At 36.1% G+C, this 18,710-nt stretch overlaps 1 protein-coding gene across 7 annotated transcripts in view; it reads left to right on the forward strand.

Annotated features, from left to right (window-relative positions):
• Positions 1 to 18,710, forward strand: part of TTC29 (tetratricopeptide repeat domain 29) — a 677,245-nt gene that overhangs the window by 589,707 nt on the left and 68,828 nt on the right. For all 7 annotated transcript variants that reach the window (XM_045055789.1, XM_045055787.1, XM_045055788.1 and 4 more), the window contains one exon: positions 3,289 to 3,517. In XM_045055789.1, the coding sequence (XP_044911724.1) occupies positions 3,289 to 3,517 (229 nt within the window). The remainder of the gene's footprint in view (positions 1 to 3,288; positions 3,518 to 18,710) is intronic.

Genomic DNA, 18,710 nt, shown 5'->3' on the forward strand with positions numbered 1-18,710 from the left:
ACCCTCCTGATGCGATGTTTTGATGGGAACGTATAACTAATATAAAGTAGTCAAATGAGAATGCTTTGGGGAAAATAACTCATAGACTCTTTATGAGATTGCTCATTCCCTAATAAGATCAGATAATAATCATGTAGTTAAAACAATGGTAGTTCCAAACTCAAATAGCAGAGAAAATGTGCAAAAACTGATTTTTCCTTAGTAATGGGAAAATGCTCCTTTATTTTTGAGCTTGCTCATTGGATAGAGCGGCATTTTAGACACACTAAGAAGGATCAGGTAAGAATTAGAATAATGCATGAAAATTCTATATTATGTTGCAATAATGCAAGATTTGTTTTAAGGCCTACAATGTCATCAAGGTCCTGTCCTGAAATTGTCCACCAAATGCTTATCAATGATATTTATAACATTAAGCAAAGTTCTCTTTTCCAATAAGATGCATTCATGAAGTGCATAAATTAACTTATGTATTTTCAATTCATATTTAAGATTGTCAAGATTAATTACTGGAATCTTCTGAATTTTATAATAGGATAGGGATTAACTGATAACAGAATTGAACTGTAGAACATTGGACAGAACCTTTAAAGAAGAGATTAAATTTAGATATTCAACTCTTTCAGAATTGAAAATCTAGAAATGCAGTACACATTAGTGAAATCTCATTCCAAAATGGTATGTATAAAAATGCTTGCATCTGAAAAGAATTAATGTATTTCCTTAATAGTATGTTATTTTTTTTTAAATTTTTTTTTCAACGTTTTTTATTTATTTTTGGGACAGAGAGAGACAGAGCATGAACGGGCGAGGGGCAGAGAGAGAGGGAGACACAGAATCGGAAACAGGCTCCAGGCTCCGAGCCATCAGCCCAGAGCCTGATGCGGGGCTCGAACTCACGGACTGCGAGATCGTGACCTGGCTGAAGTCGGACGCGTAACCGACTGCGCCACCCAGGCACCCCTTAATAGTATTTTAAACTAGAGAAATTTAGGTCGATACCAGTTTTATGGCAGTTGTGTGTGTATCAAAAGATTGAATACTAGGCTCAATTTGAGGGAAGAATAACTATATGTAATTATAATTATAATTAAATAATTATGAATAATTATAATGGTCCTATTATAGGGGGGAAATACTTGTTAAAAAAGATCTAATGTAAGTTTTAGCCATAGTAAATTCTGTTAACTGCTGAATCCCCACTGCTTGTCACGGAGCTTGATAAGTAATAGTTGCCAGATGAATGAGTAAGTTCATTCTAATATAAAAATATATAAGGTAACTCTGGAAATTTAAATATAAGTCCATTTACTTATGGCCCTAATTTTCCTAAGACTTTCATCTAAAACGATAAATAGCCTAATGCTCAGAAATATAACTAGAACTTAGGTATTTATACTTCTCTGTTTTTAAAAATAGAAATATTTGGTCTAGTCACATATGTTCACCTATTTTGTCCTATATCTTTGACGTCTAGCAAAACATTCCAAAATTTTAACTAGTTTTATTTTCATCTTCAATATTTGTATTGTTTCTCAATCATAATTTGCTTGTCATACAAATAGCTTTGATACAATTTTATTTTTTCTAATTAAGTACTCTTATTCTATAAATTCTATGTTATACACTTTGAAATAAAAGAAAGAATTGTTCACTTCAACAAACAAAAATCACTATTGATAAAATACAGAGGGGCTGTGTTTAAAGCAACAAATTTAATTGGAATGAGCCATTTGAGTAGAATTCACTAACTTGTCCTTGTGGGTCTATAACACAATGTTATATGTATTGCTTATGTGGGTAACATAACTGTCACACAAGCCCTATTTCTCCCCCTTCTCACCTGGCTAGCAACTTCTGTATTCAGTTTGCTGTCTGAACGCCATGATCATGCAGAGATGCATGGAGTTGAGTATGCCGCTACCAGTGTATGGTATAAGGCTTTTTCTGTGGTGTTTGTATTACCAGTTCCTTCATAAAATGTTGTGATAAAATCATTTGAAAACCTGTATTAAGATATTCTCTCTTGTAAGGGCTTCTTAAAAGTGTGTACATACATGTTTATGTGTATATGAGAAAGAAGAGAGGAAGGAGAAGAGAAAAGTGGGGAGGGCCAAAGGGAAAGGGAGAGGAGAGGAGAGCGTTGAAGGGGGAGGAGAGGAGAGGAGAGGAGAGGAGAGGAGAGGAGAGGAGAGGAGAGGAGAGGAGAGGAGAGGAGAGGAGAGGAGAGGAGAGGGTGAAGAAGGGAAATTTTGTTCCCTAGAGTCTTAAAAGTATAGCTCAATCCTAAAAATGATATCCTCCACTGAGGAAAACTTTTTTGCAAAGATTTTTACTAGATTGGAGGTTGGCAGAAGATAGTCTCTTTACTGAGGCTCAATTTAATTACTTGTAGAATAAGAATAATATTTCCTCACAGAATGGCTTATGAAAGTTAGTGACATAATATACATGAAGAATTTAGCCCTGGCCCTGACACTTTGAAAGAGCTTGATAAATACTGTTTATTTGTAGACAACAGCTTTTAGGAGGATAGGAGAGTACAACCAAAACCCACACAAGAAACCAAAAAACAAAACACCACCTTGAATTTTGCAATGAAATGTTGCAAATGACTTAAGAGATAAACATTTAAATGATCTTGAGTTGTGCTAGTGCCATCAAGTTCATAATTTTTAGAAATCTTGAATACATCCTATGTCCACAGTCAAGAATGACATAAATACATGGGTAAAACCAGAGCAGCAACCAAATCAGCAGATAAATACACCTATTTTCACTGGCCACTGATTAAATAGATTGGCTGAAAGTGATCTCTTGCTATGACTGAAGACAAAATCTGGTTTAAAATACTTCGTTAAGTAAATCCAATGCTCCAAGTAAGAAACTTACATCCAAATCAATGTGAATCAGATCACTCTTTCCCAGACTTCTTTTTGCTACAATGTATTAGGTTGAACCATATGAAAATGCTAATATTTGACCATTTTTAATCCAAAAACACTTAAGTTGCATACAGTTCAACTTGGTAGATAAAACTTTTTACTGTATTAGCTTCAAGATATGGTATGGTTAGTAATCACAACTTTTTAAAAGAACCTTATTCCAAACAAAAACAAACAAACAAATAAATGAAACTTATTCTAATAGAGACCCCACTTGCCCTCTCTTTCTTCTAAAAGATGAATACCACATGTGGATACACCAGTGTGGTACATGCCAAGGTGAGTAGACATGTGGAATGATGGAATAAAAATTAAGAAAAAATGATTTCTCTTACATTTTTAGGGATACTACAGTAAAGCTTCTGAATACTTTCAACAAGCTTTTGACACAACAGCAGAGCTAAGGAACATGCGTCACGTGGATGAGACAAAAGTTCACTATGGGATAGCAAAAGCTCATCAGATAATGCTGACCATAAACAATTATATCGAGTCTGAAGATCTCACCAGCCTTGACTACCTGCTGTCGTGGAAGGAGAATAGAAGCAGCATTGCACCACATCCGATTATCGGTAAGACTTTGCTTTTTGAAAGCACTAGTTTTTGTGTCATTCTTGATGGCTGCATTGGTGATTTTTATTTTATCGGTAACTTTAATTATTCTTTACCACATGAATATCGTATGTGCCTTCATGCTGTACTGTATGTACCTTTGATGATAAGGAAAGCAGGAAATAGTGGTAATGATTAAATGTGACAAATCACCATTTTCATGCCATTTGGTTTTTGTTTGTTTTTTTTTCAGTTGTCTCAAGTACTCAACAATATGCACTCATCAGTTGTAAGGAATGTGATATAAGTTTGTGTTTTTTAAAACGTGGTCAGTGTTGTACCTTATTGATAAGAAAAGTCACGGATGCTAGTTCACAGATACTAAGCAGTATTAATGCAATTGGTGCTATACTCTTACTTTACCAATGGTAGTAAATTTTCCTGTATTTGATCAATTGAAGTTAGAATATTAATTTAGAAAAATTTAGTATTAATTTCTTTCAACTCCACGTCTTTTCTTATAGACTTTTTCTTGTAACAATTTGTCAAAATAGTCAATTAAAAACAAATAACTAAAGGGGATGTGAAGGTCACTTTTATGTGTCAGCCTGACTCAGCTCGAGTCCTCAGTTAAGAACTTCAGAATAGAATTTTTTAAAAATTTTAACAGTACTGCCTATGACAGACCTTTAGGCTGCATAATTGTTAGTAAATCAAACTTTTTCAAGCAAAATATTTTGGGGATGTTTGGGGATAACTCAAATAGAATCATAGACAAAATTCTGTTATGTAAAGAAGCCTCTCCCGCTTGGAACTCTTTTCTTTCCCTTAGGTCATTTAGATGAAACAATAAGCTCTTTGGTATTTATTTTCTCCATAGAATAAATAGTAAATAATAGTAAACTGAGCACAAAGGAATTTTATTGCTTCTTGTATATTAGTAGAATACCACTTACCACTGTCTGTCCTCTTGTTATGAAATAAGTAAAGGTCTCATTCCAAATATATGTACACGATGAAGTCTTAAAAAACAGATGGCTTGTTGAATTTCAATGTGCTCAAGTGTCCAACAAATATTTACAGTTAACTATTAACTAACCACTTTTCAATAATATTTTGCTCACTTCAGTATGTTGTGTTGTCATATATTTGAGAGCTTGTTCTGTAGTTTTGAGTTATCTTCCCTTTACTCCTTCATGTTGTCCGCCCAGGAGATAAAGCAGAGGAAATATGATCCATCTATCTATTAGATTACTTCTTCTGATAAAAGGTTTGGTAGAGAATAGATTGGGCTACTCACTTCTTCAGATTTACTTGGATAAGCTCTAACCATTATAATAATAATCAGGAAAAAAATACTCCTCAAAACTGGGTTCTCTGATCAGAGCCATGTGTCTTTTTGCTGCAGTCCTTTTGGGGCTTTTCAAAGATCCCTTTTGTTTTTCTTTACTCTATAAAGCTATTTATTTTTCTATTTTTAAATTTTATCCTCGTTTTTGGTAAGGATGTTCCAAAGGGCTTAGGAAGCACACACACAAAAAAAACACATTTCAAAATATTATTCAGAGAGTAAAAACTCAGCTATTCATATGATGGAGAAGATTAAATTCTCTGAAACACTATAAAAGTATACCCCCTTCCTGATTCATTTGACTGAGATTAGAAATCTATGCATGGATGAGCTATGTCGTTATAAAAGTGAAGAAGAATAATCTTTCAGATTCAAATATAAATGAGAAGTTAATTCTTCTATTACTGGCATGTTTAACATTTTTAGTGATAGTTCTATTTGGAAATAAGACCTGTAGACATTATCAACATACTTGCTTGTTTACATAGACATATTTTAGTTCAAAATACACTAAAATCTGCTTTCTCATTGCTTCAAAAATGTTTCTCAAACCACAGCTCCTTATTATTCTACCTTTGCTCTGTTTCAAAACCTTCATTGGATCCCCACGGCCTACAAACTAAGTACAAGCTTCTCAACGTTTTTTGACCACCTCCTTTCCCCTCCTTCCCCCTCTTCCCCCCAGATACACACAACATACATTGTTATCACCTTACTTCCAACTCTAACCCCATCCAGGGAAATCTCACTGGTCTTGCAAAGTTCTTCTCAAATGTTGAAATCTTCCCTGATCCCCCTCTTACTGGACTCTTGTCTCTTCTCTCTGTTCCCACATTGAATGCCATTCATTTCTCTCCAAGCACTTTTCATTTGTCATATTCTGCATCCTACCACAGCCATTTCTGTAATTGCCTTATCAGCCCAGTGAAAGTAGGAGTGTCTTGAAAACAGATTCTGATTTTTGGTGTTTCCTACAAAAAGGGGCAATGTCTAACATCTGCTAGGTACCAAGTAAATATTTGTCAAATTAAATAGAATTCAAAATGAGTATGTGTGTCCTAGCCATGAACTATTTGCATGAACCACTTTTTAAAACAGGAGTCATAGTTCCATGACAACAACAACAAAACAACTACAATCCAAAGCTGTATTTTGGTTACCATGTGGTTATCACATGAATGCAGGACAACACCAAGTACGATGTTGACAAAATGAAGAAATATAGAAATATTATTTGAAAATCTGAGCAGCTTTTAGGTTTTCAAATTTTGCCTTTCTTCTCTGAAGAGGCATCTTTAATCTTGCTATTGAGGGGTCCCATGTATTCAGGAAAAAAGTAGATCAAAGATTTGAAAGATATATTATAAAAGCTGTGCAGTTTTCTTCACCTCTGAGACTTACATCCTCCAAACAAATCATTAGCTCACAGAGCAGGCAATATTCTTTTAAGCAGAGGAACATGACCCCCTAAGGGAATAGAGCAGTGAGAGCACTCAGGTCTCTAGATAAAATAGAACCGTGATTCACCAGCAATCATATCTCATCTTTGTACCTTTCGGAGGGAACACTGCAAATATAGGAACCTTCCTACCATTCTAATACTCTTAGATATGGTTGGAATAATTTCATATCTTTCCTTTCCTTTTCAGTAGTAAAATAATAAGAATAGATTCTCTTCCCAAATTTAGGAATTTAGAAGGAATTCAAATTTATTGCAATTCAATAAAATTATTCAAGCCTGAAGCAACAGAAATTGGTTGGCTCTGGAAGGATTAAGGGCCTATGAATTTCTACTGATTTCTCCAGAATGTAGTTTATTTTTCCTACTAGAACTATTATGTCTACAATCATGAAATTTATTTTTTAATGAAAAGCTAATTCATCTCGCCTTTTGGAGATTATAGACCCAAGTGTGAAACAGTGACAGAGAAGCAAAGCTTTTCTTGTGCAATTTAAGAGTACTGTTAACGTAGAAATGTAATTATGGCATTCAGATGCCAACATGGTTAACCACTTCACTGATAATATCAGTTCCATGGTTTTAATGCACATTCTTATTGAAGTCAAATGTAAATTATATCAGAGAAATAGGATGCAAATCCTGAGTATAGAAATAGATGAATACACTGGCTAGTCAGTAATGACACTTTTCTATAAAATGACATGTAAAGGTTTCCTTGAGTGCCAAAAATATCACTCTTGTTTTATGAATCATTTAATATTCTTAAAAGAAAACAATCAAGATCATGAATTTGTCTCTCAGCCCTTGGTTTATGTTGGTTTAATGTTGAATCCTTGGTTTAATGTCGAGCCACATTTTCCTACCCTGTTCTTTGCTTGTATTTTTTATTCATGAACTCAGCCCTTTTAATGAATGTGAAAAAGCCACATTCATGAGTGAGCCTCATGTTCTATTATACTTTGATCAGCTACTTCAGTTAAATAACCCTAACAATGAGGAGAAAGTTATGGAATCAGCCCAAAAGTCAGCAAGCAGGTTTTATAGCATCTTATTGTCACAGAGCAAACCTCTGTCTCTAAAATGTGTTCAAAAACATGACACATTAAAAGAAGGTTCTGGTGAAAAATCTGACTGAATCAAAGCTCACCCTACTGGCATTTGGGGTAATTGAGAGATGGTGTTGCTCAAAAGTCCAGTTACCTGGATTCTAATACTAACTATATTGAGCTCTAATTAGCTTTGTGACTTCGGGCAAAAGATTTCAATTCAGGTATCTTTATCTGAGATTCAAAACGGGTCATTAATAAGATTCCTCTGCAACAGGCAATAATCCCTCAGTAGGAGCATATTCTAAACACATATGGTATTTTGTAGTCTTTAAGAGCTCAATCTAGATTTTCGTGAGCATTTTCTTTGTTTTTCCCCCATAAATACTTGTTTCCGTTGGTTTACACAAAAAGGAATTTTATTATTGTTATTATCATTATTACTATTTTAATATATCAAACAGCTGTAAAATTGCAAGGTATAAATATTTGATCTTTCTGCTAGAATTTATAATAGAGTTTCTAGCTCTCTGTGTCATATGCAGTTTTACTTGTCCCTGTTTGGCATTGTTGAAGTTGCTAAAGCTAGTGCACTATTTCATCTGCAGACTTTCAATTGATCCTCCTATTTTCAATCCTGTGTCATACTTCTCCTCAGCATCTCCTCAACCCCTACCTGCCCCCACTGTTCCCTGGGCCTCTGATTCCTGAATGTGCCTGGTTCTTTATTCATCACTACCCCTTCTTCATGCACTTCAGTCTGTTGGCTGTCTCTGCCTTCCTCAATCCGGTACCATTTTCTAGCCTCTTTCTAGCTTCTGAAAACAGGTTAAAACCTTCTTGAACTTTTTTGAGTTTATAGAATCATGAAATTATTGAACTGTGTGCACCAAAGAAATTACTTGGCCCACAGTTTTTCTTTTCAAATGTCCTCAGGTCCAGGGAAAGGCAGTCATGCAAAAATCTGAAAGACAAAATGGGTTTATAATCTAGTGTTCTAGAATTCTAGTTCAGGAATTCTTTCCATGCTTTGCACTTTTTTACAATATTACTTTATATTTACTAGAAACCATGTCTACATTTAAAAAGATTATAATTTTTCAATCTTTGTTTATTTTGAGAGAGAGAATCTTAAGCAGGCTCTAGCTGTCAGCCTGGAGCCCAATGTGGGGGCTCCATCTAGGATCTGAGCCAAAATCAAGAGTCAGATGCTTAACAGACTGAGCCACCCAGGCACCCCCAAAAGATTACAATTTTACTTAAAGTCTTGATAAAAAATGTACACAGTGAAAAGAAACAGGTAGGACTCTATTTCTGGCCAAGATGGAGCAACAGGGAAAAGATTACCCTCCTGTCTTAAACAGCTAAAAAGACAAAACATATAAGACAAATGTTTGCAGAAATTGGCCAACAGGCAGCACAAGACAGTGATCCTTGGGAAAAATTATGAACACTGTTAGGAAGAAACCAATCTGATTAAACTGATTCACACCATGTTATGAATGACTGAAAGTGGTTTAGCCTATTCAGAACAATTAGGATTTTTTAAATGTTGGAAGATTACCAATTGCCAGAATTTGGGACATTTGTAATATACCATATAAATTAACCCATTCAGGCCATGTGGGGCAAAATAATTGTGGATAATGAGGCCAACACATGGACCAGTCTTCTACAGCCTGGGAACTTGACCTAAAATCAGTTTCTCTAAGCTATTCCTGAATTTCAATACTTTCCTTTCTTCAATATAAATATGTGGTTTTTTTTTTAATTTTATTTTAGAGAGAGAGCACACACAGGAGTGGGGGGGATAGGGGCAGGAGAGAGAGACAGAGAGAGAGAGAGAGAGAGAGAGAGAGAGAGAGAGAATCTCAAGCAGACTCCATGCTCAACATGGAGCCCAACTCAGGGCTTGATCTCACAACTCTGGGATCATGACCTGAGCCAAAATCAAGAGTCAGATGTTCAACCAACTGAGCCACCCAACTGCCCCAAATTGTACATTTAAAAAAAAAACTTATTAGAGTTGTTCGATGACAAATCACTGTCCCCTTAAAGAATCTGATGAAAGCTAAGGTCTCTCTCCTGTCTTCAGAGAAATATACAATTACTGTGTATAATTTTCAGAGGGTTCAGTAACCATTGCTCAACAGGGTAGAAATTCTATGTGCTTACCAGTATCTGGTTCTTTACACTTTGGGGCATGTGGAAAACTGCACTTTTCAGCTCCTGGTAGCTAGGCAGGGCTCGGTGACTAGTCCTGGCCAATGGGCAAAAGTTACCTCTGGGTATAAGATAGGAGATCCTGCCTGAGATCCTACAGCTGATTCTTTCTTTCCCTGCTACAGTTATCATGGTGGAGGCTTTAGTAAAAAGTATAGGGCAACAAGATGGATGCAATAAATCTCTACACGTGGAACATTTGTCCTGGAATGCCGTTTGGATCTGCAGCAGAGTTTGTGTGAACACAGAATAATCCTTTATTGTGGTGAACCACTGAGATTTTCAGAGTTGTTTGTTGGCACAGCTTAATGTAGCCTGCCCTAACTCTGCAAGCTTCAGGATGCTTCATGATGGCCCCTGGATAGCAGCAGTGGGAGCTCCAGGTGGAGAACCAGGATAGACATTTCTCTGTATGACAAGGTATAAATTGTGCGTTTATAGGTTGTGAGTCCGCTTCTGATTTTTTTTCTAAGGCAGAGATTCTTAAAATCCTTTGTGTTTGACTTACATTTCTAGTCACAGAAAACAAGTTTGATAAGACAAAGGGGAATGAAACATTAAAATACATTCTTTATATTCTCTATGCTACTTACTATCAAAAAACTTAAGAAAGATAAGCATCTTTTCCACTAGTTTCATTTAAATCATGACAGATTATCAAAGTATGCTTCTAATAAATTTTAAGAAAGAGCTTAGAGATTTCAGTGGCTTCTGCAACTGATAAAATAATTCCAAAGATGAAACATGCTGAAGAAGACAAAATCAATACTTAATTGTAGCCAAATTTTTAAATAAAAAAGACTGCAGAGTTTGAGCCTGAATTTAAATTTTCCTCCTTCAAATACAATTCCCCTGTCTTCGTATGTTTTCTACAACACAAGTGACACATTTGCTTCCTTTGGAATCAAATACTTTTTTCAGAAAACTAATGCTTACTTCATTGGGAAATAATAATGTAGCTCTAGATCCCTCGGGTTGAAAGATCTTTTTTTTTTCTTTTTTCTTTTTTTTTCCCTTCTGAGAGCCTCCTTCTCTATCTGCTGCCTTGGTTCAATAAAAGAGAATTCTTGATTGCTCAAACAAAAACTATACTTCTTTTAGATTCTGCTCACAGTTCTTGGTAGCTGATGGTGTTACCAGTTTTAACTTTCCAAGGTACACTAAACTCACCACTTCCAAGAAAAATGTAACTGGTTTTTCTCATCTGGTTTTGTTTCAATTTCATCTTTAATTGCCAAAAGCTTATGAAAAGTTTGTTGATTGGCTAAACCATCGCAAAACCAGAATAAATGCCAGAGTTGGACCAGTACAGCGTTAGGGCTTGAAGATCTGAGAGAATCCCATCTGTATTTATCTCATTCCCACTGAGGGGTCTCACCCCTGCTTCCAGCTATGTCCTTTTCCCTGTGGGCATGGATTCCAAATCCTGTGCCAACTTAGGTAAACATTTTCCTACCATTGCTAGAATTTGGAGGCAAAAAAATCTTCTTATACATGTATTTAATCATTCTTTAATAAAACTCTATTAGGATAATTCATGTGATTCTTAACCCATACGATTTCCTCTGAAAAAAGAAGTGACATTAATACTTAAAACGTGAGCATATTGAAGAACAAGTTATGTTAGCTTCTAATTTTTTCTAAAGTTTCCCTGATTTGGGGTAATGTGTGGGAGTGTTTCTTTCTTATTATCTCTCATGTTGGTATTCCCATTATGAATTTTGATTTTTTTAAACCACAACATCAATCAAAATTTATATCCATGGTCCCAGGACTCAGTTTCCTTTAAATTCTTTTATTCTGCCCTCCCTGTTTTTTTAACTCTCAGACAAGAGTGAATGTTGTTATAGCCTATGTTCTTTAGCATAATTAATAGAAAAATAGATACATTTCATGATGAATATTCTTTTAGAAATTAGAAATTATTTATAATGCTTTTTTATGATGACTGACTTGAGTAACGATGCCTGGATACGTATTTCACTTCTTATGGGTGATGTCTGCCTCCCAGGGATGGGTACAGTGTGCTCAGTGTAGGAAATATTGAACAAGAATCTAATCAGAAGAAATGCTAGCATATTTCTTAATTTTAATGCCAGTCCATCCTGACCAGTGTCTTGACTTCCTAAAATGAATCCTTGAAAGACTGCAAATCCTTGAAACACCTGAACACATTTACTTTCTGAATCCTCTGAACTACTGTCACAATGGGATAAATATTAAAAGTACTAACAAATATTCACTATCCCCAAATCCTTAATCACTGTAGTATACTCATGTATTTTCTTCCTTTCATTTCATTCTACCTTCGATCAAAAAATCTGAGCAAATAGGGGTGCCTGGGTAGCTCAATCAATTAAGCCTCTGACTTCAGCTCAGGTCATGATCTCGTGGTCCATGAGTTTGAGCCCTGCATCAGTCTCTGTGCTGACAGCTCAGAGCTTGAGGCCTGCTTCAGATTCTATGTCTCCCTCTCTCTGCCCCTCCCCCACTCATGCTCTGTCTCTCTCTCTCTCTCTCTCTCTGTCAATAATAAATAAACATTAAAAAAAACGATTTTTTAAAAATCTGAACAAATAGATATTCTTTCATCTTGCCCTTAAGGTAAACAAAGTTGGACTTTGTCAAACCAATAGAGAAAACTAAAGTCAGCTCATTTAAGTGTGATGCCTCTGAGGAGTTGCGTTTATTGACTTCTAACATGGAATCAGGTACCCAGAATGAGAAAAAGATTGGTTAATGTTAGCCTTTAGTGAGATAGGTCTGATTTCTTGGTGTTAAGACTGTATTCCATTGTATCAGCAGCTATTAAAGTGTAGTTTGCACTCTTATCAAAGGAAATTTAGTTCAACACTTTCAAAGTTCTTCTCATCTTGTTTATTAGATGAGCTCCTGAGAAGGGATATACAGTTTTACTCAAATCTCCACAATTTTCAACCTAGAAATTAAGATAACAATGGGAAAAAAAAGTAATGGAGAAGTATGAAGTAAAATGAAGCTTCAAAATTAACAGTCAGGTAGAGGATTGGTGAAAAAAACTGTGAGAGTTTATAGATCAAATGACCATCATAAAATTGGGGGATTAATATTTTTTACTGTTCAGATTTATTTGGCCTTTTTACCATCACCCACTAACAAAACTATGAAAAAGAAGAAATCGGCTATACAGAGGAAGCTGTTATGTCTTTAGCTATTAAAGTTAAAACAAAATTAATAAAGAAAAGACTCCTGTCTAATACAACATAAGCAAAAGAAACTTTTTTTTTCATAAAAATCTTAGTAGCGGGGCACCTGGGTGACTCAGTTGATTAAATGCCAGATTTTCTATTTCAGTTCAGATGATGATCCCAAGGTCATGGGATCGGGCCCCCCATCAGGCTCTGCACTGAGCATGGAGCCTGCTTAAGATTCTCTCTTTCCCTCTGCCCCTCTCCCCCACTCACATGTGCACTCTCTCTCTCTTAAAAAAATAAAACAAAACATCTCAGTAGGGACAGATGAAGAAACTTCTATTATGATTTGATCATAGGAATTCTTTGTAAATATATGGATGTCCACATAACTATATTAACTGTATCTCATCTGAATGGATTCACTTGTTTACTCACCTTCATCCAGAGCTTTACACTGTAATTTTATTTGGAGATTTATATGATGAAATGTGAACATAGTATATTCCCTAGTAATTTGATTGGCAGGAAATAGAGAGCAAAACACATGCACAGCTTTTTAATAATTTATAATTACTTACATGAATCTACTAAGTTTAGGCACACAATTATATGACTAATTATGTTGAAAATCCAAGTGGATGCTTAAATAGATGACCATGCCCTGAGGCCTTTCCAGTTGTTTCTGCTGTCTCATTTAACCATGCAAATGTTATTAAGCATTCCTGGCTAAAAATTTTCAAGCATGTGAAAGTGTAATTGCATAGATAATTATGCACAATACTGTCACTTTCTATATCTAACATAGGAATTGTCCTTTTTAAAAAAAATTAGATCAGCTTTGTACTGGGTAGCTTTCTCTGTACATGCCAAGAAAAATATAATTTGTAAAAAAGATAGGTGGACCAAAATCTATCTATTGCTCTTTCTTCCAGATCTCTTCTTGACTGTCTTTAGCACAGTGATTTGAAGTTACACACTATAAATATAGTTACACACTATAAATGCTACGATCCATATTCACGAATAAATTTAACGTAAATGTAATTCAATAACTAGATGTACATAAATATTTATAAAAACTTGTTAACAGGGACACAAAAGGGATACTGGAATACAAATGTATGTGGCAAGTTTTTCAGGTTTGCATGTAACTAAAGCCGTGTTTATATAACAGTAAAAAAAAAATGTCCAGAAAAAAAATTAACTAGCACATACATGATGGCAGGTTAATTTCTTGTCATGATAACTGTTACGGAAGCTTTGCAATATAGAATAGTGCCTGACTGCACATCTTGCAGGATTTAACTCTGCACAGCCCCGTTTACTAACCAGTAACAGCTTTCAAAACAGTTTAGTGTGCATGCAGCTGATTGGTGGAGCCTGGCTCACGTGTCTGCCCAGCTGCAAGGGAAGCTGGGAAAGTGAGTATTAGCTGACTTCTTAGTCCCTGGAGTGAGGACAAGTTTCCATTTAAATTTATAAAGTATAGAATTTCTTAGGCATGGAAACGGAGGTTTAGATGCTGGCCAGCAATCACTAGAAATAGTGCTAAGTTCTGTGAAGGAAAAATAAAGCAGGTAAGAAAACAGAAAGTGATAGGGAGGGGGCTGTTTTAAACAGAAGGTTCAGAGAAGCAGCTCGAAAGAGGCGTGATTTGCAGAGAAACTTGATTGGAATGACAAAGCAAAAGCCCTGTGAATATCTAGCAGGGCCAGGCAAAGGTAGCCAGCTAACTAGCAGACCAGTATGCTGGGAGCAAATAGAGTGAGGAGGAGAGAGGGAAGAATTGAATTTTGAGCGGCAGCCAGTTAATTTAGGTCTTCCAGGTCATAGTGATGACTTTGGATTTCATTCCAGTTGTGCTGGAACATTCCCACTGAGGTCTGAGAATAGGACTCTGACTGACTTTTCAAAAGGATCGTTTTGGCGGCCGTGCAAAGAATAGGTTGTAAAACAGTGGCCTTTTTGACCAAAACCTATAGTTAGAAATATATTTTACCTCGAGAGTTTCACCAAACAGTACTTAATACATGTGAAGCTCTTGGGTATTTCTCGGTTGTAATCTACCTTAGTCAATTTCATGTTTTAATGATGTTTAAAGAAATTATAAGTAGAAGATTCTTTGGAAGAAAATGACATTGAGATTTAAATTGTTCTATTTGTTGCATTTTCTATTCTGATAGAAGTATTTAAAAATACCCTGTGGAAAATTAAACTTCACGATAAGCCTGAGGCAGTTTCTTAGGGTGCAGTTCAAGGATCCCTTGCATCAAAATGCCCTGATCTGTGGTGGGAGGAGTTGTTATAAATGCATATTCCAGGCCTTAACACAGCCTTACAGAATCTCCAGTTCAGGGGCTTGAGACAGGCTCACCAGGTGATTCTCATGTGGGAGATCTGCTCTAAAGTTTTTTGGTTTTTAAGGTGGTAATAATGCAAGGTTAGCTTTTCTGCATGAATATGTGATCCTTCACTAATGTGTGTAAGCCCATTTAGTGGGTCTTCAGAGAATATATGTCAGCAAAATTATAGGTTCACATACGAAAAATGAAAAGTACTTTAAATCTACGTCTATTCCTTTCACTGTCTTCAGATATTTATTTTAAAACCAAGTGAAAGTCTTTGAACTCTTCCTCCATAATCCTAATTGTTGTTACTTCACATCATTAATCAGAAATAATCATCTTTTTCTCTGCTCAGGTACCATTCCTTTCTCTTTCTAAATGTTTTAAAAATTTCACTTCCCAAGAAGCCTAACTACCCATGTTGAAGTATGGTAAAATATCATGTATTCACAGCCCTACAATTCTAAGTGGTTTGTAACAGCCTCATTCTTTACTAGGTTTGCACATCATTGATTTTTCACTAAGCATTATCCTCCACGGTGGCATGGGTGGAATCTTCTCATCGTGTCGTTCTGTTTTGATGCATTCTGGATACAACAGGTTACATGGCTTCTCTTAAATAAGGTTTTCAAAGTTATCATTTAAGCGTGTGGAAAATTTTTCTTTACTCAGTTCTAAAGTGAAATAGGAAGCTGGCTAAGCAGCTATGTTATGGATCACACGAATACAAAATCAGACTTCAAACTGGCACATTTGATGTTTGTAAAGAATGGGGCTTAAGACCTGATATTATAAAGTCACTTTGTAAAATGTTTTCCATTTTCACGTTCACTTTTGCTGTGGATGGAACAATGCTCCCTTTATCAGTTGGTATCACTGTAGCAAAGCCTATCACAGGGACATTATCCTCATCCCTTAGCCAAAGTGAAATATTCTGACTTCTATGTCTATGTGTCAAAGGAAGCATCTCCCATTGAGTCAGCTTCAAAAACAAAAAAAGGACAGAATTCGTATGTGTTCATGGGGAAACATGGGGTTAAAGTGGACTGTATTTCAGGAAGTGTTCAGTTGACTTGCTATGTGGTGAGAGACTGCAGTCCTAGCTAATGACTTGTAGGTATGGAATCCTCAGGTCTCTCAGGTGGTTTCAGTCGATCAGTTTCAACAGAATGATGAAAAGGTTGAGATAAAATAAACTGACAGTTGCTACTCATCGTAGGCAGCAAGCTGTACCCAGGCAGCTGAGACCCTGGGAGCCCTCTTTCTTAAACAAAGGCTTTCACTGCAGTGAGCAATGAACTCCAAATAAAAAAAAAAATGGGGGCAGATTGGCAGCTGGTGACCGACAGGAGGAGGGAAAGGAGGGAAACTGGGAAACACAGCAATTGTTGGCTAATTAGAAGCCATTCCCACCTACTTAATACCAACCCATTAAGCAGAAAACACTTTTCATCTTTCTCTCCTGCTACACATGACATTATACTCCAATCAATACCCTCCCACTGGCTGCCTCAGTGCCCACAAATGAATATATTGTAAGTTTAAGAATGCAGTAACTGATTTGAGACCGTGAAACTACAGCTTTCACAGTATATTTTCTGAAGATACTAATGCAATGTTTGTGATGCTTAGATACAATAATTATCTGTAAACTGACAGCTGTCAAAAATTGAAAAACATAAGAGAAAACCTAAGCATGGTAGACGTATTTGAGGCTTAATAGCAAGCAATCATGTAAATCAATTTCCCCCCTTTTGGGAGAACAACTCAAATATTTGGCTTAATAAATTCACTATCGCTACCACCATTTCAACCCTCTACACACACATGCGCGCATGCGCGCGCACACACACACACACACACACACACACACACACACACAGAATTTGTAAGATGACATGTGGGAAATATAATATGTGTACGTACAATTATCTTGCATTATGTTTGAGCATACTTTAATAGAATTCTTTCATTGGTCCCACTTTTAAGCTTAAGGGAATTTATCTCAACAACTCAAACCTACTGGAAATTTATCCTTATGCGGTAAGATAATATTCTTGGACCATTACCTTCATATTATTTTGAGCAATTTTCTATCTTCTCTTTATAGAAGAGTTTGATGGCTCTCAGAAACAGATTCCATCTTAAATAATATTTACATGAAAACAGCATATCTAAAATGTTTTTTTTCCTTGTTTTGGTTCTGTGACTTCTATAGTTTTTTTTTTTCCTGACCCTAAATATCAGCTCCTAAATTTTACACAAATTTTCTACCTGGTATTCAGTCACTTCTTTCAGTTCCTATACACTATTTCTGGGACATTGATCACAACAGTGTTAGGCAAATAGTTACAGAAGTTGTAGGAGTGGGTAATAGAAAGGAAAACAAATTGTTCCCCTATGTTATGTCAATATAGAGGTTTCAGAAACTGAGGTTTAAATTCATTGTACCGAAGGTGGTGATATGAGACTGCCTTGAGATTTCAGAGTAGGACCTTCAGTGGGGAGAATTTATTGGAAATTATGCTGCTCCAAAGAGCAGAGCATGGCACTGTGGTTTCTCTGTGTGCATAAAACAAACAAGATGAGATCCAAATTATCTTTGTATTGAGTGTAAGTAGAATGGATTAAGCTTCTTAAGTTGATTCAACTGTGTTATTTTAAGCACAAATTTTAAGCACAGCCATGATTATTACCAAAGTATTGCCTAGCCCTGCCAGACTTCTATAGAAGAACAGACACCAGCCTCCCCTGCACTGTACCTTACACATTACCCATAAGATGCGAGGGCAGTTCCAAAGATAGCTCACTGGAGGAAAAGGAAGGAGGAGAGGGAGAATCTTCTTGGATTAAAATTCTGACCTGATTCCAAACTACAGTCACACTCATCAGTTTTGTTTCTCAGAATTTAAGCTACTGATATCAAGCTTTATAAATAACTTTCAGGAAAATTCTTTCAGTCTCCCCAGCCAACCTAGTTTACTATTTTAACTGAGAGTGTGTGTGTGTATACCATTAGTAAAATGGAAATAATATCAAAAGGGTTAACATCACTTTAAGATATATTAACAGAGATGTTAATAGAAATAACAAGTCTTCCGGGGCGCCTGGGTGGCGCAGTCGGTTGAGCGTCCGACTTCAGCCAGGTCACGATCTCGCGGTCCGGGAGTTCGAGCCCCGCGTCGGGCTCTGGGCTGATGGCTCAGAGCCTGGAGCCTGTTTCCGATTCTGTGTCTCCCTCTCTCTCTGCCCCTCCCCCGTTCATGCTCTGTCTCTCGCTGTCCCAAAAATAAATAAACGTTGAAAAAAAAATTAAAAAAAAAAAGAAATAACAAGTCTTTTATTATTAGACTACGGTTTTGGTTTTAAAATTGGACAGTTTAAGAAGCATGTGTAAGTATTGAGGGTGATTTAGCAAATCATAATGAAGGAGAATTGGTTGGAAAATGTGACACATGAGTAAAGATTGAGATTAGTTTGGACTGTGGGGATAGGTTCTCTAATGACTTAATAAATGTCTTCAAGAAGGTGTCACTAAGGAAAGGATACTTTAACAACTGTGCTCCATCTTCTCAGAGGATGGAACAGAAGAAGATGCATTTACTGCAAAGAG

This window comes from Felis catus, chromosome B1 (genome assembly GCF_018350175.1).
Source record: "Felis catus isolate Fca126 chromosome B1, F.catus_Fca126_mat1.0, whole genome shotgun sequence".
NCBI classification, from domain to species: domain Eukaryota; kingdom Metazoa; phylum Chordata; class Mammalia; order Carnivora; family Felidae; genus Felis; species Felis catus.